The 27,350-nt window shown below is 39.7% G+C and overlaps 8 protein-coding genes and 1 long non-coding RNA gene across 9 annotated transcripts; 6 read left to right on the forward strand and 3 right to left on the reverse strand.

Moving 5' to 3' along the window:
- Window positions 1-246: 246 nt before the first annotated feature.
- LOC145702075 (uncharacterized) lies at window positions 247-918 on the forward strand. The gene is made up of 4 exons (XM_081779286.1): window positions 247-297; window positions 536-631; window positions 697-796; window positions 839-918. Exons 1-4 carry the CDS (start codon window positions 247-249, stop codon window positions 904-906), a joined length of 315 nt encoding a protein of 104 aa, XP_081635412.1. The 3' UTR covers window positions 907-918.
- A 169-nt stretch (window positions 919-1,087) lies between these two features.
- Window positions 1,088-2,364, reverse strand: LOC145703839 (uncharacterized). Its single transcript, XM_081781237.1, has 4 exons — window positions 2,117-2,364; window positions 1,662-1,880; window positions 1,390-1,573; window positions 1,088-1,285 (listed from the first exon to the last, which is right to left on the reverse strand). The coding sequence occupies exons 1-4, from the start codon at window positions 2,333-2,335 to the stop codon at window positions 1,089-1,091; spliced, it is 819 nt and encodes a 272-aa protein (XP_081637363.1). The 5' UTR covers window positions 2,336-2,364; the 3' UTR covers window position 1,088.
- Window positions 2,365-3,431: 1,067 nt separating this feature from the next.
- On the forward strand, window positions 3,432-4,751 carry LOC145703999 (uncharacterized). Its single transcript, XM_081781417.1, has 5 exons — window positions 3,432-3,532; window positions 3,569-3,685; window positions 3,754-4,153; window positions 4,251-4,605; window positions 4,644-4,751. Exons 1-4 carry the CDS (start codon window positions 3,432-3,434, stop codon window positions 4,422-4,424), a joined length of 792 nt encoding a protein of 263 aa, XP_081637543.1. The 3' UTR covers window positions 4,425-4,605; window positions 4,644-4,751.
- A 588-nt stretch (window positions 4,752-5,339) lies between these two features.
- On the forward strand, window positions 5,340-6,613 carry LOC145702282 (1,5-anhydro-D-fructose reductase-like). Its single transcript, XM_081779502.1, has 5 exons — window positions 5,340-5,531; window positions 5,579-6,059; window positions 6,107-6,221; window positions 6,264-6,417; window positions 6,463-6,613. The coding sequence occupies exons 1-5, from the start codon at window positions 5,340-5,342 to the stop codon at window positions 6,487-6,489; spliced, it is 969 nt and encodes a 322-aa protein (XP_081635628.1). The 3' UTR covers window positions 6,490-6,613.
- On the reverse strand, window positions 6,485-7,147 carry LOC145702284 (uncharacterized). The gene is made up of 3 exons (XR_014134302.1): window positions 6,857-7,147; window positions 6,668-6,793; window positions 6,485-6,622 (listed from the first exon to the last, which is right to left on the reverse strand). It is a non-coding gene; the product is annotated as an uncharacterized LOC145702284 (long non-coding RNA).
- Window positions 7,148-7,717: 570 nt separating this feature from the next.
- Window positions 7,718-9,056, reverse strand: LOC145702076 (uncharacterized). Its single transcript, XM_081779287.1, has 3 exons — window positions 8,875-9,056; window positions 8,009-8,657; window positions 7,718-7,803 (listed from the first exon to the last, which is right to left on the reverse strand). Exons 1-3 carry the CDS (start codon window positions 8,929-8,931, stop codon window positions 7,718-7,720), a joined length of 792 nt encoding a protein of 263 aa, XP_081635413.1. The 5' UTR covers window positions 8,932-9,056.
- A 1,112-nt stretch (window positions 9,057-10,168) lies between these two features.
- On the forward strand, window positions 10,169-11,283 carry LOC145702077 (uncharacterized). The gene is made up of 5 exons (XM_081779288.1): window positions 10,169-10,268; window positions 10,325-10,598; window positions 10,641-10,802; window positions 10,848-11,043; window positions 11,093-11,283. Exons 2-5 carry the CDS (start codon window positions 10,386-10,388, stop codon window positions 11,281-11,283), a joined length of 762 nt encoding a protein of 253 aa, XP_081635414.1. The 5' UTR covers window positions 10,169-10,268; window positions 10,325-10,385.
- A 5,568-nt stretch (window positions 11,284-16,851) lies between these two features.
- LOC145702078 (uncharacterized) lies at window positions 16,852-19,608 on the forward strand. The gene is made up of 6 exons (XM_081779289.1): window positions 16,852-16,885; window positions 16,947-17,755; window positions 17,946-18,406; window positions 18,467-18,540; window positions 18,586-19,384; window positions 19,427-19,608. The coding sequence occupies exons 1-5, from the start codon at window positions 16,852-16,854 to the stop codon at window positions 19,170-19,172; spliced, it is 1,965 nt and encodes a 654-aa protein (XP_081635415.1). The 3' UTR covers window positions 19,173-19,384; window positions 19,427-19,608.
- A 1,773-nt stretch (window positions 19,609-21,381) lies between these two features.
- Window positions 21,382-22,987, forward strand: LOC145703582 (uncharacterized). Its single transcript, XM_081780961.1, has 4 exons — window positions 21,382-21,700; window positions 21,747-22,185; window positions 22,236-22,541; window positions 22,583-22,987. The coding sequence occupies exons 1-3, from the start codon at window positions 21,454-21,456 to the stop codon at window positions 22,411-22,413; spliced, it is 864 nt and encodes a 287-aa protein (XP_081637087.1). The 5' UTR covers window positions 21,382-21,453; the 3' UTR covers window positions 22,414-22,541; window positions 22,583-22,987.
- The last annotated feature ends 4,363 nt before the right edge of the window (window positions 22,988-27,350 follow it).

Consider the following 27,350-nt stretch of genomic DNA (forward strand, 5'->3'; position numbering starts at 1 on the left):
CCAAGTATTCTTTGAGAATAAAAGAAACTTTAAAAAACGTTCCAGCGGCTTTCTTACGTGTCAGTAAAAGTCAACCGCCGTTCGAAATTGAGTCAATTACAGTCATTAGGAAACCAATTATTGAGAAAGCATCCGCTTTAAGCGTTGAGGCGACACTTGCATGATGCCCTAATGCATGAGAAAATAGGAGGAGGCCGAAAAAGAGAGGGTCTGTTTTGATTCCCTGATTTTTGTGGTTTTTGATTGATGTTTCTACAGAGAGACATAATTCACGGCGAGCGCGTTCCTGATTTACAGGTCAGTTGACAAATGCGCACAAGCTGAATTATTAAGAAGCTTTAATTGAGTTGAACACGCATTTTGCCTAACACCGCCACTCAAAGAACAGAGAAAAGAAAATAACAGACGACAACAACTTTCAAAAATGCTGGACAATCCTCATCAGGGCTTATCTAGGGCTCAAAGATGTCAACAAATCTGAAATATTAAGGACACTCCAAAAGTTCTAATTTAGGAAACATGAATTTTATTCAAGAGTCGACTTGAAACTTTTTTTGTTTTTGATAATTTTCGAGCTTATCAAAAAGTCTGCTTCAATTTATCCCCTCAAGTCGCCAGTTCACGAGTAAAGGTATGACTAGAGCTTTCTCAGGAGCTACGCAAGCATTCATAATCCAATCTCAAACGCGTGTTTAGCGATTTCGTGAGGAGCTTCCTTATTGGGGATGGTTCGACTCGTCGTTGCTCTGTTGCCTGGGATGGGAATCTGACGAAGATGATGAGGACTATGACAGTGGTGAGCTTTTTGCGTTTTTCCGGTATTGAAAATTCATTTCAGACGAGTCACCTGATGATTTCGAAGAAGTCTACCAAATGCTCCCAACAATTTCAGAAACAGTCGCCTGATCAGTGGTCACCTTGTTTTTCCCATTATTTCTGTCGATCTGTAAATACTTAAAACTCGTTTAAATTCGAACTCAATGAATAGATAATGCCCAAAAATTGACGGCTCGAAACTAATAATTCGCCTTCGACAGCTTCGAAAAGCACTTTGAAAAGCAGAAATAAAAAAAATTGCGATGGTGTATTTAGCAGTCTTGATTTTCAGTTGGTAAACCGCGGCAGCAAAAGGGTTGGCTTCTTGTTTTCAGATGGAAATCTGGAGCGTTTCCACAACACTTATCGCCGGTTGGTGGTGGTCTTGGTTTTCCTCCGCCGCTTCCGTTGGAGTTTCCTCCACCGCCGTGGTGGGGACAGGATTTTGCTCGGTCGAAACCAGCTCTTCCTATGGAAAATTATTGTTATTCGTCAATTGGATCGTCTAGGGTTAGGGTTGGGCCCCTAATGGTTAGGGTTGATCCCCTAGACTTTAGGGAATTTGATCACTACCGGCATGATATTTGACGTCCCAGCTCATTTCGTGTTCTTTGAGTTCTAGAGCCAAGCGCTTGTCACATTCGCAAATGTCTCTTCTGCAAGGATTCTTATTCTGTGAACAGTCTAGTGTCTTTGACTCGGTGTCGACTATCAATTTGTAGATGTTGTCTTCTGGCAGACACGTGCTGCTCTTGGTCTGAAATTTGAAATTTGAGACGCTTTTTAAAGCTCGTTTAACGCGCAAAACTGGGTGCACGATATTAGCACGGCTTTAGAGTTTATACCTTGTGTTTATCTGATAAGCAGGTAGTGCACACGTGATGTTGCCGGCAGGCTCTGTCAATATCGTCCACTGGGTTTCCGCCCGGCGCCACTTCGTCCATAATGATGTGTTCGTGGACGGCTAAGCACCAACAACCATAGCCGCAGTATCGACCGAAGCCGGTGCCGACCGTTGTATTAAGCTTCTTGATTGAGTCTGCCATTACACCGACGATTGCGACCTTAAGGGTGTCTACATCGATTTTGGTTATCCCAGTTAGGGTTAGGGTTAGGGGATACAATACAAATGCCTTACAAATTTTTTTTCTTGACGGCACCCCTTATTTGTTAATTGAAACTTGGACAAGAGGGTTCAAAAAATGCCAATTTTCTCTCAAGCTCAGTCATGAAAGTCAAGTTGGTTCCAGTGACAGAGATGACATTTTAGAACCGAGGGTAATTTGGCATCATCTCTCACCTTTAGCTGTTTCATCTTTCTGGACGCTAGAAGTCCCTTTTCCGACCGTTCCAAAAGTCCACCAAACTGGCTGAAAAACTCATCGTCTTCAGACTCGATCCCTACCGCCTTGAAGTAAGTGTCTACCGCCCGATCGTAAGAAAGATCATCCGGATCTAGGATCACTTTCAGGCTCTCAACGGGGCTCAAAAGAGCTGCTAAAAAGTAAAAAAGCATCATTTTAATTTTTTTTCTAGCGCTATCGAGTTATTCCCTTAGCGAAAGAAGTGAATGAAGACTTTCCCGAGCGGGTGGTGCTATTTATGTGCGAAAAACTAAATCAAATTAGATGTTCCGTTTTAATGCGAGTTCTGCTCAATTTTCCCAAGAATCTTTGATCATTCTACCGTACTTTCGCTTCTTATTTAATAACAACGGCGGCGAATTTCGATCAAAGTTGACAAAAATTGCATTTATCAATTCAAAAATCATCTTGTGTATTTTATTATGAACAGTTGTTTCAGTCAGTTGTCGTTTTTGGTCGCGACCCAATCGAATGGTTTTTGAACTTTTCTCTTCTTCTCAGTTTCAGAATTCTTCTCGGCAGAAATGAGTCCAACATCCAACAGCATTCCTTCTTTTTTGAATTGAAGATTTTTCGAATTCCTTCATTCAAAAATCAAAAAATCGAAATCGAATTTTCAAATCATTCCTGGAAATTCGGATATTTCTTCCGCCTCTTCGCTTTGTACTTCAACAACACCAACTGGCCCCTGCACATCTTCATATTTGTCGACAAAGTCGTTGACTCTTAGTCTCTTCGCTCTCTGAGCAAGTGTTCTTGGCCTTCCAAAAACATTGCCGCTGACGGAAGAAAGCTGAAGAAAAATCAGATTCAAAAGCAGCTTCATTTTTCCTCTTTTCAAATGAGAGAATGAAGAGAAGAACTGTTGATGTATTTGCAGTTTTGGCATTCTAAATAAAAGGACATGAAATAAGCTTTTCAAAACACATTCTTTCTAAAGGACAAAACATGTTCCCAGTCTTCTGGGCTTGGAAACCTGTGTAGAAGTTCTGAGTCAGGTTCTGAGCGGTTTCCTCCTTTTTATTTTCATCCAAAAGTGACCCTTTTTTTTAATAATTTAACTGCGATGAACTTGTCCTGTCGGTGTTATAAAATCAATAACGAGCGATTCAAAATCATGTTAAGAACAATATAATAAAGGCAATAAAATTCTAGTGGTTATGATTCAAGAGCGATAATGACTCAGGCGAGCATAAAATTTTGAAAATCGAAACGGGAAAATCGCCAGTTTACTTGACTTTAAGAGTAGAGATGGAGCTCAGCATCGCGGAAGGACAAATTATTAATATCAGAAGATCTACCAGCAAAGAAAAGGTGCCAATGTTTCTTATCAAGGATATGCTGGCACATGGGTAGGATTTTTTTTAATATTAGTTAGAAACATTCAGGGGCTTTGGTGGAATCTACGTTGCTAGAGATCTGACCCGGGATAGAGAAATCGTGTTGAAAATGGAAAGTCACAAAGCAAAGCATCCACAGCTAGAAATCGAGAAAGAAATTTACTCGTAAGCAATTTTGAACCCAAAAAGAACCCTTTTTACATTAAAATTGCCAATTTTAACCTCCAAATTAGATTGATTTACGATAGAAAAACCCAATTTATTCCGCATTTTCCGATGTTTCACCGATTCCAGCAAAAGGTCAAGCTGGATTTCCTCGGAGAAAACGAAAAGAAAGAATCAAATCTCTTCAACCTTTTGGCGATAGAAAGACTCGGCCCGAATCTGTATCATATTCTGAGGCGGAGCAAAAAAAGAAAATTTCATTTGGAAGAAAACAGGGGAAAATTTAAAGAAGGAATCAGTCTCAAAGCTGTCATGGAAATTGCTGTGCAGTGTTTTGAGTGCATCGAATTTCTTCACGAAAAGAAAGTCGTCCATCGTGATATAAAGCCGGATAACTTCGTTGTCGGGCTTATTGGCACTTCCAAACGCTCGGTGGTTCATTTGGTCGATTTTGGGCTAGCAAAAAAGGTATTCAAAAAAGGGGCAACTGTTAGGGTTAGGGTTTCATAAGAAATCAAAATTTCTTTATTTATGAAAAACCGAAAGGAAAAAAATATCTTTCCAGTATGAATCAAAAAATGTATTTATGCCGAAAGAAGCAAAGTACTGTACCGGTACTGATAGTTACATGTCCCTCCATGTTCAAGCTTCCCGCCGAAACCCCTCGTTGAGAGATGACTGTATTTCTCTTTGGAAAGTGGCTAAAAATTTATCTTTCCACTATTTTTTTTTTGGATGAGATTAGCCACTATGAAGCTACACGCTTTTTGAATTATACCGCGGCGTTCTTTGGTGGAGCAAGCTCAAAATTGAAAACAAGAAAGAAAAAGTCAAAAAGATCATCGAGCTGAAACACGCGCAACTCAAGCAAGGTGTCCAAGAAGAATTCCCAGAGATGAAGCAAATTCAAAATATTTTAGGTACTTTTGAATTTGAATTCTGACTGATATATTTTAAGAAAATTGTTATGCAATGGCCTTCACTGAGTTTCCGAACTACGAAATGTTTCGTACGCAATTAAGGGGGTGCACAACGGATTACAGTTAACTGAAAACTTGTTTTTTTTTCGATCGAAAAACATCAAATTACCAAAAAATGAACGAAATTGGTCATTCTTGGGAATTTTATTTGAATTTTATATTGAATTTTTAATTCGTTGTGACCCCCCAAAAGCCAGATGCAAGAAGCGAATGCTGCTCATTGTGGGCACGCACTGGACTGGCTTACGCCAGAGTTTTCCGATTTGTAGCTTCTGCCTTTTTCTGTTTATCGAAAATATATCAACTGACGAAATTATCCTGTTACTTATTTAATGTATTCAGACGGAATCGTAGCAACGAGATACAGTATAATTTTTAATAAAGCGGAAGTCTTGGTTAATTTCGCAAGAGTCTAAAAGGCTATTTAGAAACACTTCAATTTGAGAAATTATAAATTTTTTGCGATAAGAGCTCTTGATGAGAAACCATTTTTAGATAATAGAAAGCAAATAAAAATGCTTGTGGCCTGTCAGAAAAAACCAATAGAATGATCGTTCGATGCGCCCGCTCTCTGCCAATATAAAAAGACACTGCGCAAAGTTTTCCACTCAGACAAGTTCGAGAGATAAAAAAATAGATTTTCGTTCGAAAATTTATGTTTCATTTTTTAGAGAATGCGATCGTTGAAATTGAACACAGGAAACTCCATTCCAGAGCTTGGATTTGGCACTTGGCTCGCCGCTCCTGGCGTCGTCCAGACATCTGTAGAAGCTGCGATCAAAACCGGTTTCCGACACATTGACTGCGCCGCCATTTACGGAAACGAGAAAGAAGTTGGTGCGGCGTTCAAAAATGCTTTTGCCAGCGTAAGTTTTTTCAGAGAGAAAAATTTTTATAGAAGAGTGGATTTTAGGGTGTGAAGAGAAGCGATCTTTTCGTCACCTCAAAACTGTGGAATACATTCCACAAGCCAGCGGAAGTCAGGCCCGCTTTGGAGAGAACTCTCGCTGACTTGGGTCTTGAATATCTCGATCTGTACTTGATTCACTGGCCGATGGGTTACGACAACGGCGGGGACGTGAGCAACACGTTTCCGCGAAACGAAGATGGAACCATTATCGCCAGCGATTCGGACTACCTCGACGCCTGGAAAGAAATGGAAAAGCTAGTTGCGGCTGGACTGGTCAAAGCGATCGGAGTTTCGAATTTTTCCAAAAGCCAGATCCAGCGCTGCATCGACAACAGCAACACTGTTCCGGCGGTGAACCAGGTCGAATGCCACCCGTATTTTAATCAAAGCGATTTGGCGAGCTTCTGCAAGGAAAGAGGAATTCTTCTTACCGCTTACTCGCCCTTTTGCAATCCTGGCAGACCCTGGGCCGGAACTGAAAAAGGTAAAAAAAATACCAAAAACCCGTTTTGATCTTGCTTTATTATTAAGACGGAAAGAATAACGAACAAGTTCCTCTTCTGCAAAATGAAGTCGTCGCCTCTGTGGCGGCAAAATACAAGAAAAATAATGGACACGTTCTCCTCCGATATCAACTTGACAGAGGGTAAGTGCCCAAAACAAGGACAAACTTTTCATAATTTTACAGAATCGTGTGCCTGACGAAGTCCGTGAATCCGGAACGAATCGCCTCGAACTTCGACATTTTCTCGTTCGAGCTCAACGGCGACGATTTGAAAAAGCTCGATGGGCTCCAGACTGGAGTGCGAATGCTCCCACTCGACTGGGACGGACTCAAAAACGTAAGAATGAATTTAGAATTCCCAGAGTCTTCATAAATTTTCTAGCACAAAGACTACCCCTTCCACGAGTAAAATGAAAATCATTTCCTGTGACAAGTTAACAAGAAGAATATACAAATCAAGTGAGAAAGTGTCTCATTTATTGATATTTTGGCTGACTTTGGCTTTGCAGCTTCTCAATTCGTTCTTTGAGCGTCATGGCATTCTGAAATTATAATTACCCGATGATACCGGTTTTATCATGTCTTACCCCTTTCTCATGGGTTGGCAGTGAAAATGAGCTTTTTTGTGCATTTGTGACTCGTCCAGGTCGACTTGGAGCTGGCTTCATTTCGGTCTTGAATGGAATCGGTTTTTGAGACAATACTCTTGACTCCTTAAATTTTTTATCAGCCGAAATTCGTGATTCAAGCATAAAGATCTATATCGAAAACGATACCTCTTGTTTCGGAGCGTTATCAATAGGAGAAGAGAATCTCTTCGCCAGGCCTTGAACAGATACTTTTCCAGGGCTTGAATTTTCTTCTTTATCATTCTTTTGAGTAGTGTTTCTAATTTGATTTGAGACTGCTACATAAGTTGTTGGATTCACGACAGGACTGGTTGTTCTTTTTAGACTAGGAATGACAGGTTTGGGGGGAATTGGCGTTTTTCGAGGTTGAAAATGTCGTCTGAAAATGATCAACTTTTGATTTAAAACTTTGAAGCGTTAATAGATTGATCACGTGCCTAGAAGAAAGTGGAGAAAGCTGCGACTCTCTGTTAGCCGTCTCGTTGAGATTCATTCTGTTGATTCTATCTTTGACGGACATACTCTCCTCAACTGGAAAATGAGGCCGGATTCTATCCGGATCTGACTCTAATTTCGCGGCAATCGGTGTTTCAAGTTTTCTAATTGGCGGGCTCAGTCTACTGGGCACTTGATATTCGGCTAATTTTGGCTCATCAACCTTTTTTTCAACGTTTTTTGACTCGGATGCGTTGGTTTTTTGGTAAATTTGTCGACGCGCCCACTTTTCTGTTTCATTTTGGGTGTGGACTCACAGTCCTTTTACAACGAAAAATGCTGAGAAAAGTGGTTTCGATTGATGAGCCATAAACTGAATGGCTAGCAGACGGAAAGGACTTGTTCATCTTCGTCTGGCTTCTGGCGCCATCGTCTGACACCGGCAAACTTATGTCTTCCTTTGTGTAGTAAGCTAAACTACCTGTTGAGCTTTCTTCGGGTTTTGATGGCTCTGATCTTGGCAAGGTTTGAAAACAAGTTACAATGATTGTTTTATGATTCCCAAATTACTGGTTATGTTAGATGATTTAAAACCACGTGGCTTAGCGTGACGTATTCATAATTTTTAATTGCTTCAAGAGCGGAGTTGTCGATTTCAACTTTTTACAGGTTATTCAATTTGCTTTAGGAGACGATTTTTAAGAATTTTCGTCAAAGAAAAAAGGTTTAAAATGTTTAATTGACGTCAATTTTATTCTGACTCCAACTGTTTGATTTGATGACTGTTAGTATGAGGAGATTTGGGGGTTATTGAACAATGCTTACATTTTCTACGAAGACTAGAATGAACAACATTGAAATAACCTGACGCTGAGTGGTCTTTAGGCGGAGCTGGAGGTCTTCTTTTCGGCCGCGAATAATTGACGTTCTTCGCCAAGTTACTCGGCAGCGATTGGGTTCCGCCGTAGTAAATTGCCGGCGGAGTAGGTTGCCCAGAAGAACTCGAGTGAGAGCGAGACAATGCTCCTTCTGAACCCTGGTGTAAGAATCGCTCGTCGTCGATGCTTTCGTAAATTGCCGAATCGTCAAGTCGACTTTTCGGCCTTTCTTTTGGCTTTTTCGGAAAGAGCTTCCAAACTTTATCGAGCGCTTTTTGCATCGACTTCACTTTCGGCTTGTGTAATTCTTCAAGTTCCGCGTAATTCAAGTCTTCGTAAACATTTTCTTCATATTCCGCGCAGAGCGGTTTCAGAATGCCCGCAGTGCTCAATCGCATCAAAAACTTCATCCCTTCTGCTTTTTCCGCGAATTTGAATCGAATACTGTCATTCAGCGCCAAATTCGACCAGCGCGTTTTGCTCACGACTTCGAAAATGTCACAATCGTCAAAATGAAAGCAGCAGTATTCATTGTTCGAGGACGGCCACAGTTCAAGGTAAAAATTCCCAATTTCCAGCTCGAAGAACTGGTCCCTCGGCGAGAGTTTTAAACTCACAAACTCGTCCTCGCCATCCTAAATTGAAAGCTTTAAAGCTCAAGGACTCGACCTTACTTTTTACTATCAAAAAGTTTATGGCGATTTTTTACGATTAGTTTCGCGGGAAGATTTGGGTAAAAGTAATGAATAAACTGGATTTATAAGCTCAAAATGACATCTTAACAAAAAGCTCTATTTAATGCTAAAAAATATCTGTTTTGGCTTTTGTAAAAAAAAATTAACCGAAACTTACAATAGTGACAAGAGCAGTGAGTGTTTCCAAATCGTTGTAATCGAAGTTTTCGTTCATTTGCTCTCTAATTCTTCGCGTTGGAGGCTAGGAGGTTCTCTGACACTGAGGCTGCTAAAATTTGATTGAGTCATAAAATTCAGAAGAACAGAATTATACGAAGATCAGTTCGTTCTCAAAAACAAATATTGGCGGAAAAGCGAGCGAGCTCGAACCTCGGGCGCTCACAAGCTCATTCATCTCTCTCTCGTCTGCAGATAGTCACGAGCTTAGCCTTTTTTGATTATTCACGTACCGACTGGAAACTTTAAGTGAAACATTGCTTAACTCAATTTTTTCAAGTTGGCTTTTTCAAAGAAGTAGTTAATTTTTAAGAAAAATAAGCGTAAATTAATCAATTAAAAATACATTATCCTCATTAAAATTAATTCTCTGTCTTCCATGATTTCAAAAACGAAAAGTATTCGCTTGTTGCCTAGCTACCTTTTTCCGCTCCTCCCTTTTTTGTTTTGGTTTTCTTTCACCAAATACAAATGTTTATGCGTCTCACCTTTTTCGTCCGCCGCGGCAATCAATATCCCGTTTTTCTCCTTTTGAAAATAGATCAAATGCAAGAAAACGATTCTTGTTAGAAAAAAATAGCAAATTTTCCGTTGATTCTTTATCCTCGTAATGAAAGAAAAAGCATTTGAGCCGCGGAAAGTTCATCCCGGGGGAGCGCGCTAATTAATGAATACATTAATTGATTGATTGAAATCGAAAATTTAAGAAAGACATTTGTCACAGCCTTCTGTCATCCTCTTTGATTTCGGCTTGCCGAGATGACCCATCTTTCAAATGCTGCTTTAACTGAATCAACCATCTCATCTCAGGATAAATCAATTCTTTGTATTGGCCACTCAGTTGTTCCAGTTTGTCCAGCAAAAACGTAAATTGACCTTCCGACCAAAACCATCATCGAGACCGACCGCGGAATGCTTCTTGTGCGGAATGAGGTCTCTTTGTTGATTTCACCATCATGTCTCGTCACTGCAGCGCAATTTTGCGCAAAAATTAAAAGTAATTTCCACATTATGAAAAAAGTCGCACTGTTAGAAAGAGACAGGAAAAGTAAATATTTCTTCTTCAACGTTGTTAATTTAATGTCGATAAATTGATTATGTAAGTTACAGTAATGCTGCGACTGACTTTTGAACTAACAGAAAATCAACCGAAGCCTTGTCTCTAGAATAAAATTGTTTCCAGGAGCTGAATCGAGACAATGTCCAGTTTATCGCTTGAAACATGTGCTGCAATTCTACCGCCTATCGCGACTCTTTCAATTCTGCTCGGATAAAATCTTCAAAAGAAAATCATCGTCCGATAAAATTTGTTCGCTTTCAAGTTCCTCCAGAAACGTTAGTGTCTCTAGACTCGAGTTTGTCATTACAGTCGTGTTTACCAGTTAAATCAGTTGTATTTCCTGCGAAGAGCTCACGAAGAGAGCGAGAAAATCGAGGCGAAAGCTGACGAAAATGTATCCAAGCTCGGCGGCTGAGTATAGCGAGCCATACGAACAAGCGCCAAAGTCAATTCTCCTGAACTCGTCGGAAAATCAGCCTCAAGACCTGAATCAAGGGCGCAAGAGCATCAGAGTAAGCAAATACGTCACAGATGGAGAAGTGACGAGGATGAAAGTCAAGTACAAAAAACAACGATCAAATAAGCTTTTAGAGCTCACGAACAAGGTAGATAAGTAAAAAGGGCAGTACAGTTTAAACTTATTTCAGGCGCTAGAAGAAGGAGCAAAAGCGGAGAAAAATGCAGTTGAAAATACAGATCGAGCGCGGAAAATTCATGAGAAGCAGGAACAAATTTATGATGAGTTTGTCAAAGCAGAAACTCGAAGCAAAGAGATCAACAGGGGGATGATGTTCTCGCTCATTTGTGTGGTTAGTGCCCATTTATGATTAAATTAATTTAACTATATTTCGAAGCCTCTTCGAAAAATAACCCGTTGCTTCCGGAAAGAAAAGAAGCGCGAGCGGGCATACTACGAAGAAAGCGAAAAAGAAAAGCTTCGTCGAGAACGGGTTGAAAGAGTCGAAAGAAATCATCAACGTCGCGTCAGTTCTGTCGATCCACCGAGAAAATCCGTCCAGCTTCGACAAGCGCGAGCCGGAGTAGCCACGGGTTTTTGATATTTCATTTTTCATCATTAAAATTTGATATTTTTCTTGAGTCAATGTCGAAAACCATGAAAAAGCGAATTTGAAGTCTATGGCACTAAATATCAACTCGGAAACAAAGAAGCAAAATGAACACATTGATGCATCGATGAAGCTTGCGGAAAAAAATAAGAAGCGAATTTCGCGTGTGAATAGAAATCTCAATGAAAACTTGGAAGGCAAACACGATGGATGGGGATTCTAGCTCTACTCTGCCACCTGTATCATTTTCAAGCTGTTATTTTAAAACTCAGGCGTCGACCTCTCTCTCTCTATGCGTTCTTGATCAATCTATCAAATAAGGCATTAACAAAACAAAATTTATTTTCCTTTTCTGCATATTCACATAAAATTTCCAAAATGACATTTTCGGCATCAATTTCAGAATGTCCAGTTGTACCAGTAGAAAGTGACATTTTTAAAGAATGTGACGGTTTTAGACAGCGCCTATGTTAGCCAGGCAATTCGCGAATGAAAAATAGACGAAAAGACAGGTCATCTTTGGTTTAATCTAGGTTAACCAAGAGGCCGGGGATATGAAGGAAAAAGTTAAATGGCTGTAAAACTTAAAGACCCTTATCTTCAAAAACAAACATCAAAGAAATTCCTTGATGGGTTGTTTTGCTCTCACAAAAAACAGACATATAAAAAGAGAGAAGAGATATTTTGACCCTTATATTAACGGCCTCTTCGTTAACCCTAGGAGACAGAGTTCTTTCGTCTTTTTTAAATTCGCGAATTCCTTGAGTCTTACTTAGAGGCCATCCCGTGCAGTTGTAAGACGTGCTGCCCAAAACGTCTTCTTGGTCATTTCATGTTAATCCAAATTCTAACTAAACGAAAATTAAAGACACTAGCTTTCATTTAAATCGGAAAGACTTTTATTTGTCAGCCTCATCGGACAAATTTTTGTCGAATTCTTCTTTTTTTCTCGCAGAGATGTCTTCTTTTGTAGAAGCACCCTTTTTCAATTATAATCTATAATTCATAGAAACCAAACCAGCGAAAATTTCGGCCTAGAAATACAAGGATAGCTCAAATGACCGCCGGTTTTAAGGGGATAGAACTAGGTTTTTCGAAAATAGCCGATTCTAGCCCGGCGCTCAAAGCCAGGAGAACTTAGATTTTCAAATTTTCTCTTCGGCTAAAGATAGAACAAACCTAGATCTAACAACATTTTTCTTAAATTTTTTTTTCGTCAACTCATTTTGACGTTAGAGAGCAAAACTTCGACACACCTCTTCGAAAGTCGCAATTTTAGCGTATTCGCGTCCTCAAATTTCTCGAGTCACGTGACTAGCCAAATTTTTCAAATCTCATTTTAAGATAGTTTAACCCTTTATCTAGCAACATTTTTGATGAAATTGCGTTAGCAAAAGTAAAAACAAGTTTTTCTTATTAAAGGGTGCCTCCCGAAAATCACGGTTTTTCGAAAATCTAGTTCTACCTCCTTAAGGTCCGAAATCGGATAAAAAGCGGCAGTATTTCGAGTTTTATACAAAGGTGACGAGATACAGCTATTTGCAAACAATATACGTCGACCGGGTTGTCGGGGAACCAGGGGACAAATTTTAATGAAACATAATTGTCTTCGCACTTGAGCGCCTTCTGAGGGCAAGCAATTTCGGCTCCATAAAATCAAGGTTCCAACAAGAAAAATCAGCAGAATAAACAAACTGAAAATGAGTAACCAGTGAGTAAAATTTTATTTGATTAGCCAAAATCTCTCCTCTCTATTTAGATCAAAGCTCCAAGCTGAAATCAAACCTCTCCAAGATGAGCTTCTCTCGCATAAAATTTATGAGAGCATCAACAGCGTTCAAGCCGTGCAGCATTTCATGCGTCTTCATGTTTTTTCCGTTTGGGACTTCATGAGCCTTGTCAAACGACTCCAGCGCGATCTGACATGCACGAAAACCCCCTGGACGCCACCAAAAACCGACCTGCTGCATATATCATCAATCAGGTATTTGTTTGTTGGAATCCGAAAATCGCCGAAATCCGAATTATTTGTCGCAAATTTTTCGTTTATCTGAGCGACCGCCCTTTTTTAAGGACCCCCCGTCAGCTTTTTACTCCGAAAAATTAAAATTTTTAAAAACGCCATATTTTTGGTTCTTAACTTCTCAATACACGTGGTCGGTTCAACCGACCACGGCGACTTTGCGCCGCCGTAATTTCTCTTGTGATAATCCATTTGACCTGATTTTTGAAATGTGAGCTAAGATGACTAAAACGAACCACTTCGTGAAATTTCGGAAGTTTTCTCAAAAGTGGTGGCGTTTTGCACTGGATTTATCTTTCACTCTCCAGCTGTAAATCCAAAAAGTGTTTTGCAAAATTAATTGTAAATCTTGATAGGTGAGTGTTCAAGCTTTCCAGCGATATGTATTGTAACTTTTTTGCTTGCCGGAAACGCAAGTTAGAGCTAAAAGTCTTGAGCGCTCTTTATCACACTCCGAACTTTGCGCGCCGCGCGGGCTGAATAATGCATTGTGGTCCCCTCACCCGACCCCGTGTTTTGAGCGCTTAGTCGCGCGCCCGTGTATTGAGAAGTTAATGCGTACTCAGGTTAAACTTGCTTTAAAAACTAGATAATAAGAATATTTGACCAAGAAAGATCAATATTTTTGCCAGAATTAGGGCAAATACGTCAGTTTTCGACGAAAAGTCCAATTTTCATATGCGATTTTGGGGGTGAAGGAGTCGTGATAGACCCCCAAAAAATGAAGCCTCAAAATCGTTTTTTGACCCGTAGAATTCATTTCCGGGGTCAAAATTTTAAAAATCCGAAATTTGATTTTTCGAAAAAAGCTGACGGGGGGGGGGTCCTTAAAGACTTTTTGTCAATACTTTTCGAAATATCTATTTTCGGAGTTTCACAATTTTGGATTCTACAGGTCAAAAAACGATTTTGAGGCTTCATTTTTTTTTGGGGTCTATCTCGACTCTAACACCCTCAAAATCGCGTTTGAAAATTGGATTTTTCGAAAAAAAACGCAGAAAAAGATCAAATTTAGGTAAAATTTCAGATTTTTATGGTTAAAATTTTTGTGTCACAGAGAAGCTTAAGGGGGAGGTCGACGAGAATAAGAATTTTCAAAACAAATTTCCCGAAAAACCCGATTGTGTAAGTATATTTTGACTTCTCGGTTGGGAATAGAAGGGTATTTAGAATCTATCGGCAAAGAGTTTCGGGAGTCTTCGCAGAAATTTCGTGCACTTCTTTACCAAAAGTGTCCGAAAAAAAATGACGAAAAAATCAGAAAATTGCCAAAATGACAATTTGGGGTCCACTTTGAGATAAGTTTTTGACCATTTTTTCTCGTTAAAATTTTTTCTTCTTTTCGCCGATAGATTTTTTCAACCCTTTTCTTTTCACCCAAAACGTCCAAATTTTTCCAGCCAATCAGGTTTTCTCGGAATTTTGTTTCTAAAAATCCCGATTCTCGTCGACCCCCCCCCCTTAAATATGGCTGTCTCGAATTTTTTGACTTTTTGAGGAAAAGTGGGGGGGTCCTTAAAATTGCCTATTTTACCACAGTATTACTGTAGATTGTTCTTGGAGAAGAATCAGACGATTTTGATACAGCTCAAGTGCAAAAAGCAATTTCACACTACGAGCTCTATGTGAAAGCCATGATCGAAGTTGGCACAGGAACGTTTTAAAACAACTTAATTTTTTCATTACTTTCACAGCGACCATCGTAAAACGCAAAAAAAGATCCGATAGAGGTCACCAAGCTTGTTTCGATGATTGAGCGCGGGATGTCCTACGAAGACGCGTTAAACTTCCATGAGCGCGTTTTCGGAGAAACGATCCCAGAAGCAGTTTACGAGTTTGTGCGCGACACGCTCAGAACAGCCGACAAAGCAAGCACCCATGAGGTCATGGCTGCCTTTCTTTTTGGTCGAGAGGATCCAATTCCAAAAATGTTCCAGTCAATCATCGACAACAAAATTCTCTCTGACGACAAGAAATTAGAATGCTTCCGATTGTATCTCCAGAGACACATCGATGTCGACGGCGATGATCATGGCCCTCTGGCTTTTGCGGCTTTGAGGTAAAATTTAATCTCTTTCAAAGTATTGGATTCTTATTATAGTGAAATCTGTGGAGACGATGAAACGAAATGGGAGGAGGCAACGGCTGCTGCGAAAAATGCGATTGAGAGACGAATCGACTTTTGGACGGCAATCTTGGAAACATCGTCACAAGAGTTTTACTCGAGAGCCACCACAAAGGTTGAGCAACGACTTGAGAGACGTTTGACTAAGGCAGCGTTGGAACATCTTACCATTGACAAAGACGTAGCAGCAGCTTGAAAATCAACAACGAATGAAAGTGATTAATACCATTTAAATGTTATTTTCTTCCTGATCCGACGAATGAATCTATAAGCATGCAATAAACTGACCTTATACTTTATGCTTTTTCCTTCAAAAATTTGAATTTTTTAAAAACGCCATATTTTTGGTTTTTAATTCGTTCTCAGGTTAGACTTGCGAAGAAAAACGCGTTGCTTTTGCGGAAAGAGAGAAAACAGAAACGAGAGCGGGGGTCTTACGGAGAAAGCGATAAAGAAAAGCTTCGTCGAGAGCGGGTAGAAAGAGTCGAAAGAAATCATCAATGATGAAGCTTGCGGAGAAATCTCAATGAAAATCTGGAAGGCAAACACGATGGATGGGGATTCTAGCTCTAATCTGTAACCTGAATCATCTTTTCACGCTCTCGTTTCTCATACTGATTTTTTCAAATAAAATGATTTTTATGAAAAATAAACATATTTTCTTTGAACGCCAAACATTTTTGGTTGAACGATTATTGAGCAAGATAATTTTAGTTTTTACTAAACATAGATTTCGCCCAACAAACGTAGCGATGCAAATCAAAAATAGAAGTGACGTGAAGTATTTTTAACATCCGAATTACCGCTTCTTCTCGCTCTGGAATATTGAAGCCAAGGTTATGCAATTTGAGAAAGTTTGATTGAACAAGATGCGCTATCGTAGCAGAAGTGACCTTGTCCGAATTTTCAGCTTGACCATGTTTTATGATTTTTTCATCAAAAATTATCATCCACGTTGACTTGATATCCTTTATTTTTCTGATTTTTTATATCAAAAACTTAGGCAAAGTTCGATTCAGAGAATCAATCGGCGAATTCAAGATCATTGATTCGATTATTTGTCGAAGAAAATGATGACCAGCTGACGCCTATTCTCGACAACTGACGATTTACGGTATAAAGAGCTCCAGCCAGAGAATAATTGCAAAATGAAAATACAGTGATTTGCAAAAAGATTTAAAATGAAATTCTCAACATGCCTTTCGAAAATGACGTGGTGGGTATCCTCTTGAAATTTCGAAGTATAAATATTGCTTTCTTTTTTTATATTGTCTTTAAAATAAAAATCTGCTACTTTATCCTATACTTATTAGATGTACCCATCAAATGATGTGAGTGACGGACCTTATGGAGCTTACAAAGTGCTAGGGATTGACAATTACTGACTGATCGAAATTCAAAATTATTTTGCCTATCCGTCACTTTCGAAGAAATTTCGCAAAACCGACTCGATTATTTTTAATTATGTTAGCTTTTTGTGATCCGCTGCGGCATTTCTCACAATTTCGGCTATTTTAATCATTGCTGTCTTCTATCTGGGTCATTGGTGGCGTTGTTTGGTGCTGCTAAAAGCGCTCCGCCGCGCTAGATTTTCAACGAAGGCACAATTTTTTTTTATTTTTCGATAAGGAGAGAAAACGAAGATGAGGACGTTACTTTTCCAAGCGCTGATTTTTGGTAAATTTTTTCAAGAAACAATTTTCTTTATTTTTATTTCCCTTTATAACTGCAAATTCAGGCGCATTTGCCGACTACTGGGTGAACTTGCGGCTGTGCTCGGACAAGAATCGGAAAACCGGCGTTCTCCAAGACGCGATTGTTACTGGCGGTAAACTCTTTCTCATCAACGACGTGGTCAAAGGCGCAGCAACTTGGAAAATGAAAAATATGGGCGCGACAGAGTGTTCTCCAAAATACTGCAAATGGCAACTCAACGGAAAGTACAACGTCAATTTCAAAGAAATGATGAAGATCGGCCCTTTTCCGGGAAACATCAAAGACGCCTCCTTCATGGCGATCGACTACAGAAGCATGGACATTCTCTGCGTAGAGGAGTTTACGATCGACGGAGGAAACGGCAAGAAACTCGACATTCTGGAAAACTACATTTCTTGGGCGTGGGATCCTTCTCAAGGGCGCCAGAACTGGGAATCGAGAACCAATCGCAAACTCGCTTACTGGTCGACCATGTGTTCAGACAAGTCCGTAACTGACGACGAACACGTGATCAAATCATCGCCGAATGCAAAGGTCGCTGAACTGGTAAAGACGGGATTTCTTTCACACAAGATCGTCCCGCCAAATGGAAACCCTCTCGTCCTCACCGCGCCTTTTCACCAGTCTTGCCGGCAACACATCGTGATTCAGACGCGTCTGGTCAACGAGTGTCGCGAAGGAACTCACAATTGCCACGAACACGCAATTTGTTCGGATACGAAGAACGCATTCAGCTGCAAATGCAAACCTGGCTACGTCGGAAACGGATTCATGGTCAACGCGCTCCTCAGCCAGGAATTGGTCGACGAGATCGGCTGCAAGGTAGATAATGTGAGTACTAACACCAACGCTTGGAGAGCAAAACGCTTCGATTTTCCCGGAAAAATGTAGGAAAATCAAGAATACGAAAATTCCAAGCTATTTTCGCTGTGCACTACTAACACCGGTGAAACTGAATGAACACTTTTAACAACAAATAATTAACACAATTACACTTGTTTAACACTTTTACCAAAAATAGCCCCCTCCACCGACGATTGTCTCCATAAAGTCGCAAAACGATGAGTTTATCATTTCTGGAAGAAACTTTAAAAACTTGGACGGAAGCAGCGGAGTCGCTCTCATCGATGGAAAACCAATCGACGCTGAGTTCTTCAAGGACCGAGTGATTTTGAGCGAATTGGAAAGATACCTAGACGAAACTGATTTTTACGGGATAGAAATTGAAACTGAAGGAGGAATTTCCAACAGAAAGACTTTCAAGTTTGTTGCTCCAGAAACGACAACAGAAATTGTCACGACAACAACAACAACCACAACTACTACAACGACAACAACTACTACTACATCAACCACGACGACGACGACGACGACAACAACGACTACTACTACAACAACCACGACGACAACATCAACAACTACAACGACAACGACAACTACGACTTCGATTCCCGAAACAACTGAGATGGAATGGACCACCACGTAAGTCCCAATAGAATTTTGACGCTGATTTTTAATTCTGAAAATGCAAATAAAATTAAGAACGGCAAGCAAATCTCCTTACCGCCCGCATATTGTCCGCGTGATTAACGCTGAAGAAACTCTCAATATTCGAGGTAAGACTTTACTGATAAGCTTTTCCTTACCATCCCTTTATTAAGGAGAGAGATTTGAAAATTCTGATTACACTGAAGGGCGTGTGTTAATAAACGGCAAGACGGTTCCAGCAGTCTTCAATGGCAAACGATACGCTGTTAATCACGCTGCTGTTCCTTACGAAGAAGGAGAGCTAGAAATCGTTATCCAAACTGATTTCGGAAGATCAGATGCCTTCGTTATCGCCAGCGAGGAAGAAACAACGACGACGACCACAACTACAACCACGACAACGTCAACAACGACCCCGACAACCACAACCACAAAAAACAAGCGACCATTCATTCAATACGTCGCCGAAGACGAAGAAGATTCGCTGTTCATCGCCGGAGAAAATCTCTCATCATCAACCCGCGTGTTTATCAACAACAGACTTGTTGAGTCAGACTTTTCTCACGGCGAGGGAGTCGCAACCATCGGTCACTTGCCGACGGGATACTACACGATGCACGTAGAAACAAAAATGGGGTTTCAAATATGGTCACTTTTCTCCGATCGAAAGAAGAAACCACAACTGATGTTCAAACAACGACTAGGACAACAACACAGACTACTGTTTCACCACCGGAAATTTATGGAATCATGTACCTAAGCGATGATATAACACTTATCCGCGCTGGAAACCATCAACTTCCCGAATTCGGATACCTCTTCGTCGATGACAAAGAAATCTACAATTACTCAGTGGAGGAAACTGGCAACATCAGCCTCGACGTCTCCAACATGGAAAATGGAGAGCATACGGTGCAAATTCACACCGTCTATGGCGCCTCGAACAAGAAAATCTTCACAACTTATCATCAGGTTTTTGAAATAATTCATAACAGAAGAAAAAACTGTTTTTAGGAGCCAGAAATCACCGCGGTTTTCCCGATCGAAGAAGGATTCAGAATCATCGGTCGGTTTTTCGGAAGTCAAAGTGTAGGTGATCACGTGGTCGCCATCGACGGAGAAAATAAGCAACACAAATTGAGGATCACCTCTTGGAATAACACGATCATCGAGGTCGAATCTGATCCAACTCTTTCCACAGGAACAGTTCATCAAAATCATATTTCTTAGATTTTATTCAATTAATCACATTCAATCAATTCATAAAACATCTTTACTGAACTGTAATCAGGCATCTATAATTTCCGAATCAACTTACACAACGGGCGTCTTTCCAACGAGTCACCTGTTGGAATCGTTTCTCAGACATTCGAAGAGCCAGTTGAAGAATCTCAAGCATCCAACAAGAAATCAGTCTTTCCCGAAATGCTAATGGACTTTGCTGAAATCGAGTATGAATCAGAAGAAGAGGAAGAAGTTGAAGAACAAGAGGAAGATGATAACGAAGGAAACGCTCCCTGCAACGATGGAAACGCCTACTGGCCAGTGGCGAAGAAGATCGACAATTTGCGAATTCTGCAGCAATTTGTTGTAGAGAGAAACAACAAGCAACTTACTGAGCGTTTTACATCTTTTGCCGAAAGAGTAGGCGCAAGACTGGAGAAGGAGCTTCTGAGAAAATTAAAGCACTACTAAAATATCTTCTGTACATAAAATTATCACCTCAGCAACTGATTAACTATAATCAAAAATAATAAATAACTAAAAGCTTCTAAAAGTTAGCATTCAGTATTTCTCTAATAGAAAGTTGCAAACTTTCTAAAAAATCATTCGGCCGAAATTCTCATTGTAAGTTCAAATTTTGAACAATAATTCCTTGCTGAATTCTCAGATAATTTTTCTTGGGTATTCGCTCTGCCCCAGGCGGTGGGAGCACCAGTCTGCGGTGCAAGAATATTTTTGATTTGACCTTACTAAAATAAAATTTCCTTTTTCGTAACTAAAGAGACTTGAAATGATAAGAAATAATCCTTGGAGAAGAATAAGAAGAGCCCCAGAGAATTTATGGAGAAAAATTTTTGATGGAATAACACTATTCGTTCTGCTCGTTATTTTGTATAATATTCCGGGAAACTATAGTTATAACTCGTATGTTTCGATTAATATAGGGAATGGTCAGATGAAATTCAAAGAAGATGATTTTCGAAAAATGTTTTCAGGCCAAAAATCACTTTTTAACTGTTAGTGCCATCTTCACCGCCGTCTCAAACCGAGTCGAACGGTATATGTATCGCTTGAAAATTCTAGAGTTTCGGGTACTTCCGGTCAAATTTACGAAATTCTAGTATTCCACTGCCGTTTTTGATACAGAAATGGTACTATGGCATATAGCATGTCAAAATGACCGCTAGGATGTGAGGAGTGCAGGGGTCTCAAGAAATAAGTACTTTTGCAAAGAAAAGTACCTAAAAATAATTATTTTGTGATTTTTTAGCACTAAAAATATCAATTATTAATTTTTTCGGGCAGAAAGCAGATGGATAATCAAGTTTTATCTCTTATAAATAAATCTACAAAGAAAACTACATTTAAATCGAAAATTCCGTGAAATTTGATATTTTTGGTGCTAAAAAATCACAAAATAATTATTTTTAGGTACTTTTCTTTGCAAAAGTACTTATTTCTTGAGACCCCTGCACTCCTCACATCCTAGCGGTCATTTTGACATGCTATATGCCATAGTACCATTTCTGTATCAAAAACGGCAGTGGAATACTAGAATTTCGTAAATTTGACCGGAAGTACCCGAAACTCTAGAATTTTCAAGCGATACATATACCGTTCGACTCGGTTTGAGACGGCGGTGAAGATGGCACTAACAGTTAAAAAGTGATTTTTTGGCCTGAAAACATTTTTCGAAACTTATCAGAAGTAAAAACGATTTTTATCCATTTCTGACCCTAAAAATAGAAAAATTCGGGCAATTCGGATTTGGAAGTTCTTCAGCAACTCTTCGAGCTCACGCTTTCCAGCCGAAGAAAATGAAAACAGCTGGCAAAGTCTTCATCTCAGGCCCTCTCAATCCAAACCATCGATCAATCGGCAACTCGACTAGTTCTGTCAGCGGAAACAAGTTTTTACTGCCACTTCAATCGGTTGGAATGAAAATTCATCAAGTCGTGGATATGCTGAAAGACTCCATTATTTTGGCCGAGAAGCTGAATAGAACTCTTGTTTTGCCTCCGCTTTTGCATGTGACGACGAAGAAGCACTCGAATGATTTTGAAGGTAAGAATTCTCGAAGCAAATTGATTATATTTCAATTAAATTTCAGTCAATCAAACAACGATAACAGCTTGGGATTCGTGGCGAACAATCGACACCTCTCTCGTCTCCCAAAAAATCAACATCGTCGGTGTCCACCAATTCCGCGACATTTGCGGCAAACAAGATCTCCAAGTGATCATGTCTTGCTCAAAAATGTCCAACGTCAAAACCAACCATTATCGATACCAAGACGTTTTTCACGAAATCTGGGGCTTCGAGCCATTGAAATTGATGGAGATCAACGGAACCGTGAAAATGCAAGATCCTGCAGCGGTTGTTTCGATTCCAACGACTGCTGGGGGGCCTGTTCAGTTAGATACTGCAGCAGAGGCGTTTAAATCGGATAGTAAATGCGCGACAGTGATCAATCCTCACGCCTGCTTTTCTTACAGAGCGATGGAATGGATGAACTTTGCCAAGCATATTAGTTTGCATCCGAGAGTCAGGTCAGTCGTCATTACTCAAGGAGGGGCCCTTTGTCAACAAAACATTTTAGATCGATCGCTGACGGGTTTCATAAGCGTTCTCTCCACGGAAAACAATTCGCCGTTTTTCGAATGGACGAGTTTGAGTACTGCGCCAAAAATTCCCCTCCTCTTCCCCTGGCGACGAAATTCATGCGACATGTGATGCTTTGTCCAATATGTCGCCTGAATACGTTTCATTTGCGATAAAATCGTTCCTGGAAGAGCAAGAAATAGAATTTGTCTACTTGACAGTCCCAGTCGGAGCTGGAGCCGTCAAAGTTGAGAAAATCAGAAGCTTTATTGAAGATAAAGCTCGCGTCTTCAGCGACCTCAAGGTACCTCATTTTCTTCCTGTTTCAAATAAGCATATTTTCAGTCCTTCATCACAACATTCAAACCCGGCTTGGTGAACTCAACAGTCGACTTTTCCCTCGCCGAAATCGACCTTGCTTCTCGCGCTTCAATTTTCGTCGGTTCTGAGCATTCTGAATGGGCAAGAGCGGCTGTTGCTGATCGAAGAGGAAAAGATCCAGAGTCGAGAGATTTCTCCTTCTTGGCGATGCTCGTTTCTGGTGTCAAAAGGCCGGTTGAATTGAGAAAAATCAGACCACTGAATCGTGAAACACTCGAAACTCATGCTGTTGAAAGATCAGAAGAAAAATAGAAGAAAATATTGGAAAATTGATTCCAGAAAATGCTGAAAATTTATAGTCAGATAATATTTTTCTTAAAATTCTGTAAATATACTTACTGAAAGTAGTTTCTTATACAAACAAAACAAATATATCATTCCACAAGAAAATCCGTATTCAATCAGTTTATAATTAATAAAAGGAATTATATAATTATTTTTTCAACTCAAAGCTAAAAAATAGACTTGGCGTCAAAGTTCAGTGGGCGGAAAAGAACACAATTTAATCCACATTTTGTCATTTTGATCGTAGCACTAAAGGTTGTCTCAGCACTAAAATGTCGTCTGTATTAGCATTTTCATTTGTGATCTCAGTCCTTGTTCGTTGCCGAACGGTAAATATGAAAAAGAAAGAGACCTTCGTAATCAATGCTCAGGTATAAGCATCATTTCGGCTAATGATTATAGCTGATAAAAAACAAAATAAGATCGAATCTTTAAAGTGCTTGCAATTTGATTCCATTGGCTGTCTTCGTCTTCAGAACGGCCAAGTTGTGCTAATTTCTCAGTTCAAACGACAGTATATTGAATATAATGAGGAGGGAATTCTAAAGAAACAGTAAGTTTTAAAGATCAATTTTGATGAAAACGAGTTTTCAAGCGGGTTTTCAACGAATCCGCAGAAAGCTTTCTATTTGATCGTTGGGATTCTCTTTTGGGGTTCCATCATCTTAGCAACGAATTTCCAAAGCCTGAAGAAAATTTATGTTCAAAAGACGATTTTGACTGCTCATTGCTTTCCGCAGTATAAGTTATGCGTCAAGGTATTCGAACATATATTATATAACTGGAGCAGTTCTCTAGGATTATGACTTTGATGACTGCACTAAAGAAATGGACTGGTGCCGAGGAAACGGCAACTTTACGATGCCAGAACGAGATCTGACTCTTACGTTCATTGAAAGCTCCAGGAACAGTATTGCTAATTTGGATTTTTGCTGAGCTGAGCTGACCTGAGTGAAAAATTCTCTGAGCTGAGCCGGCTTATTTCGGAGCTCACTGAGCTGAGCTGGTCTTTTCAGGGGTCGTTGAGCAGAGCTGAGCTGAGCAAGCCTTTTTGAGCTGAGCTGAGCAGACCCTCGTTAGAGCTGAGCTGAGTGAGCTGTCAGCTCAGAGCTGAGTTGGTAATTACTGTATTTTAGTAGTAAAATAGTATTAAAATCATTGAGCTGAGCTGAGCTGATTGATACTTGTCTGAGCTGCGCTGAGGTGAGCAGAACAGATCATGTTTGAAAATAATTGAGCTGAGCAGATCCGTCCATTTTCGAACAATACCAACTGCTCAGCTCACTCAGCTCAGCTCACTCAGCTCAGCTCACTCAGCTCAGCTCACTCAGCTCAGCAAATTTGCAACTCTGTCCAGGAATGAATTGAACTTTACGGAAATCGAGCAAATAACAAATCAAAAGAGATGTGAACGCATAAGATTTATGGACAGAAGAATTTGCGAGGGACTCTGCACAAATCAAGCAGAACACAAAGAAAAAGTCAAAGAGGACTCACAGTGCGTCTTCATCTGCAGATCCTTGCTGCAAGACGCCGGGCATCATGTAGACATTTGTCCTTTCGAGCCTCTTTGTCCAAACGGCTGTCCTTGCAGATTTTTTCGCTGTGTGAATGTCGACACAAGTGAGTATCAAGTCAGCTGGTACAACTCCAATGATTGGAACAATTGGTTTTACTGGTTTGACTATTATTACGGTTATTATGGCTATGATGAGCCGCTTGTTTATGGAGATTCGGCATTTTCTGATATGTTCTGGACATCTTATGTATCCGCTTTCTCTTACTTTGGAAGTCATCGCGAAAACTCGGCTATTTTAGCTCTTTTCAATCTAAAAATGAAGAGTCCGTTTTATTCCCAGAAATTGGTTTTGATGATGATAACATTGGATTTGATTGTAAGACTCAAATACGTTTCAAAATAAGTTTATTTCATTTTCAGTTAGTATGTTCGCAAAAACTCACAGTTTCATTTATGAAGGACTAAATTATATCATCGATATCCGCGCTGACGTTCACAAACTGCTTCCAAATGGCGATGTGTTGGCTCTCAACCTCGACAGCAGAGCAATTAGAAGGATCAAATCCTCAAAAAACATCTTTAGGCTGAGAAATGGTCTCCTCAACAAATACACAACGACCGGAGTCTACAAAGATAATTTATTCATATGTAGCATCGCTTACTATGGCCGAGAAGTTTGCTTTCACTCAGAAATCAAAGTTGGAGCACGAATTTTTAGAGCTAGAGGTAACTTTTTCTATTAGCCTTGCTCTTTATTCATTTAAGGAATTATCACTCAGACGCACTCAAGAAGATCTCACATGGCTTCTTGGGATGATCAGCTTCATATCTTCAGCGTTGATCATGAATTCGGAGAAAAGAAGATCCGTTTCAGCACGACCGACAATCCAAAATTTGACTGGGAAAAATGGTCGATAGAACCCAGAGATCTTCATAAATATGCCTTTGCACATGATCTTCTGGCGATTCCAGATCAGTCCGGGGTTGTTTTTGCTATGTTTGTTGAGCGCAATTACATTGACGTCAGTGACTATGAAACACCAGAAAGATACAGACTTGGTTTTATATGAAAAAGATAAGATCAATCTTACATACTGTAGATAATCTTCTAGTGGGTCGGTCACTTTCGCTGTCGCTACCCATAGTAGGATTCGGTGCTCACCGCGCCCCTTCTGCAAAATAGGGATCCGCTACCTACTCAAGGATTCGGTGCGCATTATCCAGTAGAGAATTATCGACAGTACGTCTGTAAATTACGTATAAGTAGTTAAATGTCTAAGTGTTCATGATAAAATTCATAAATTCCATGAAAAGCCTCTTTGTTTACCGATACTTTCATCGTGAATTCGTTAAAATGGCAGAGATTCATGAGGTGGAAGCAATGGTTCTCAAGAGTTGGATGCTTGAGCTAATGAAAATCATGAGAGGATTCGAATATTACGGGTAAGAATTTAACCACTTCTGATCACCAAGCGAACTGTAGCGATATCAATTTCAATACGAACCGTGATCAGGGCTATTACCAGCTAGTCTTTGACGAAAAAGAAGACAAAATCTGGCTCAATAGAACAAAATTATTGAGATACGAATTTCACATGTGAAATTTTTCATTTCTGCACCTTCTTTTCGATTAACTACTCATCCGCGAGAATGACCGGTTTTCAGAACAAGTTCAACAGTATAAATGGCAATGTTAAATTACTTAGCTGAATCTTGCAAAATTTATAATAAATGCTTGCACTCACAAAATTTGCAACTCTGCCCTCACCACCAGCGATTGCTGGAGCCATAGAGTACTGGAGGCAGAGAGTTAAGAGAAACTACTTTGATCCGTATGGTAAACCCCGATGAAGTTTGTCCTTTCACTCCAAATTTGAACAATCAGTCGTCATCAAGGCAAAAAATAAAGTTGAAATGAAGATAAAAGAGATTTCTCAAATCAAAGCTCAGGTGCAAAAATTGATTCTTATGTAACATAAGTTATGTTTTCGAATAAAAAAGTATATTTATTAATATTTGTTATATTTCTATTTTCCATATAATACGGATTGGGCTCTTTTTTGAGATGTAATTTCGGCGGAGGAAAATTTATTTTTTTTTTTTGCATTGATTTATATGCTATTTTGCGGTACTATACCGGTAACTGTCAGAAGTAACCAATAATTAAGTGTTTGGATTGCCACTGCGTTGGTGTTCTCAATCAAAGGAAAGGAAAAGTCTATTTGTTTCCGGAAGAAGTACTATCAACCCGTAGTATTCATACTCAAGAAAGGGATTTGAAAAACAAGAAAACATGGAAGAAAAAAGTCACCGGCAAAGTAAGCTTTGCTCAGCATGGATTCTCGACTATTCCTCAAATGAGTTCGTATCTTGTAATTGGCTCAATTTTTTGGATTACGATCATGCTTATTGGTATTTTTTCTTCTAAAAATCTTTAATTAAAAAATAATTTTAGCGAATATTCACTCTTTGGAAAAATCCCGCGGCGTTTCAACATTTCTGACATTTGAGTGTCACCGTAATTACAAAAAATGCGTACAGATTGCAACTATGGATTACTGCGGACATCTAATGAAGCAATGTTATACAACAGAAAAGTTCATTTTTCCAGAACCAGTTTTAAAAATCCATGGACTCAACGAAAGCTCTTGGAATGATATGAATTTTACAGAAATCGAGCAAATAACAAATCAAAAGAGATGCCAACGTATCAGGTTTATGGACAGAAGAATTTGCATCGGGCTCTGCACGAACCAAGCGGAATACGAAAGTAAAATTGCAGAGGACTCTCAATGTGTCTTTATTTGCAGATCCTTGCTGCAAGACGCCGGAAATCATGTTGGCATTTGTCCTTTCGAGCCTCTTTGTCCAAACGGCTGTCCTTGCAGATTTTTTCGCTGTGTGAATGTCGACACAAGTGAGTATCAA

This window comes from Oikopleura dioica, chromosome PAR, assembly GCF_907165135.1.
Source record: "Oikopleura dioica chromosome PAR, OKI2018_I68_1.0, whole genome shotgun sequence".
Lineage (NCBI taxonomy): Eukaryota > Metazoa > Chordata > Appendicularia > Copelata > Oikopleuridae > Oikopleura > Oikopleura dioica.

Bases quoted from the DNA above. Each gene is read 5' to 3' on its own strand.
- LOC145702075 (XM_081779286.1), top strand. From the start codon at position 247: ATGTTTCTACAGAGAGACATAATTCACGGCGAGCGCGTTCCTGATTTA. The intron at 298-535 runs GTCAGTTGACAA...ATTTTATTCAAG, and splicing joins AGCGCGTTCCTGATTTACAG to AGTCGACTTGAAACTTTTTT. The intron at 632-696 runs GTATGACTAGAG...ACGCGTGTTTAG, and splicing joins TCGCCAGTTCACGAGTAAAG to CGATTTCGTGAGGAGCTTCC.
- LOC145703839 (XM_081781237.1), bottom strand. From the start codon at position 2,335: ATGATGCTTTTTTACTTTTTAGCAGCTCTTTTGAGCCCCGTTGAGAGC. The intron at 1,881-2,116 runs GTGAGAGATGAT...GACACCCTTAAG, and splicing joins GAAAGATGAAACAGCTAAAG to GTCGCAATCGTCGGTGTAAT. The intron at 1,574-1,661 runs GTATAAACTCTA...TTCAAATTTCAG, and splicing joins GCTTATCAGATAAACACAAG to ACCAAGAGCAGCACGTGTCT.
- LOC145703999 (XM_081781417.1), top strand. From the start codon at position 3,432: ATGGAGCTCAGCATCGCGGAAGGACAAATTATTAATATCAGAAGATCT. The intron at 3,533-3,568 runs GTAGGATTTTTT...AGAAACATTCAG, and splicing joins AAGGATATGCTGGCACATGG to GGGCTTTGGTGGAATCTACG. The intron at 3,686-3,753 runs GTAAGCAATTTT...CCTCCAAATTAG, and splicing joins ATCGAGAAAGAAATTTACTC to ATTGATTTACGATAGAAAAA.
- LOC145702282 (XM_081779502.1), top strand. From the start codon at position 5,340: ATGCGATCGTTGAAATTGAACACAGGAAACTCCATTCCAGAGCTTGGA. The intron at 5,532-5,578 runs GTAAGTTTTTTC...AGTGGATTTTAG, and splicing joins TCAAAAATGCTTTTGCCAGC to GGTGTGAAGAGAAGCGATCT. The intron at 6,222-6,263 runs GTAAGTGCCCAA...ATAATTTTACAG, and splicing joins CGATATCAACTTGACAGAGG to AATCGTGTGCCTGACGAAGT.
- LOC145702076 (XM_081779287.1), bottom strand. From the start codon at position 8,931: ATGAACGAAAACTTCGATTACAACGATTTGGAAACACTCACTGCTCTT. The intron at 8,658-8,874 runs GTAAGTTTCGGT...CTTTCAATTTAG, and splicing joins TCACTGCTCTTGTCACTATT to GATGGCGAGGACGAGTTTGT. The intron at 7,804-8,008 runs GTTATTTCAATG...ACCTGTAAAAAG, and splicing joins TAAAGACCACTCAGCGTCAG to TTGAAATCGACAACTCCGCT.
- LOC145702077 (XM_081779288.1), top strand. From the start codon at position 10,386: ATGTATCCAAGCTCGGCGGCTGAGTATAGCGAGCCATACGAACAAGCG. The intron at 10,599-10,640 runs GTAGATAAGTAA...AACTTATTTCAG, and splicing joins TTTTAGAGCTCACGAACAAG to GCGCTAGAAGAAGGAGCAAA. The intron at 11,044-11,092 runs GTTTTTGATATT...ATTTTTCTTGAG, and splicing joins GCGAGCCGGAGTAGCCACGG to TCAATGTCGAAAACCATGAA.
- LOC145702078 (XM_081779289.1), top strand. From the start codon at position 16,852: ATGAGGACGTTACTTTTCCAAGCGCTGATTTTTG. The intron at 17,756-17,945 runs GTGAGTACTAAC...TACCAAAAATAG, and splicing joins TCGGCTGCAAGGTAGATAAT to CCCCCTCCACCGACGATTGT. The intron at 18,407-18,466 runs GTAAGTCCCAAT...AATAAAATTAAG, and splicing joins GAGATGGAATGGACCACCAC to AACGGCAAGCAAATCTCCTT.
- LOC145703582 (XM_081780961.1), top strand. From the start codon at position 21,454: ATGAAAACAGCTGGCAAAGTCTTCATCTCAGGCCCTCTCAATCCAAAC. The intron at 21,701-21,746 runs GTAAGAATTCTC...ATTAAATTTCAG, and splicing joins GCACTCGAATGATTTTGAAG to TCAATCAAACAACGATAACA. The intron at 22,186-22,235 runs GTCAGTCGTCAT...AAAACATTTTAG, and splicing joins AGTTTGCATCCGAGAGTCAG to ATCGATCGCTGACGGGTTTC.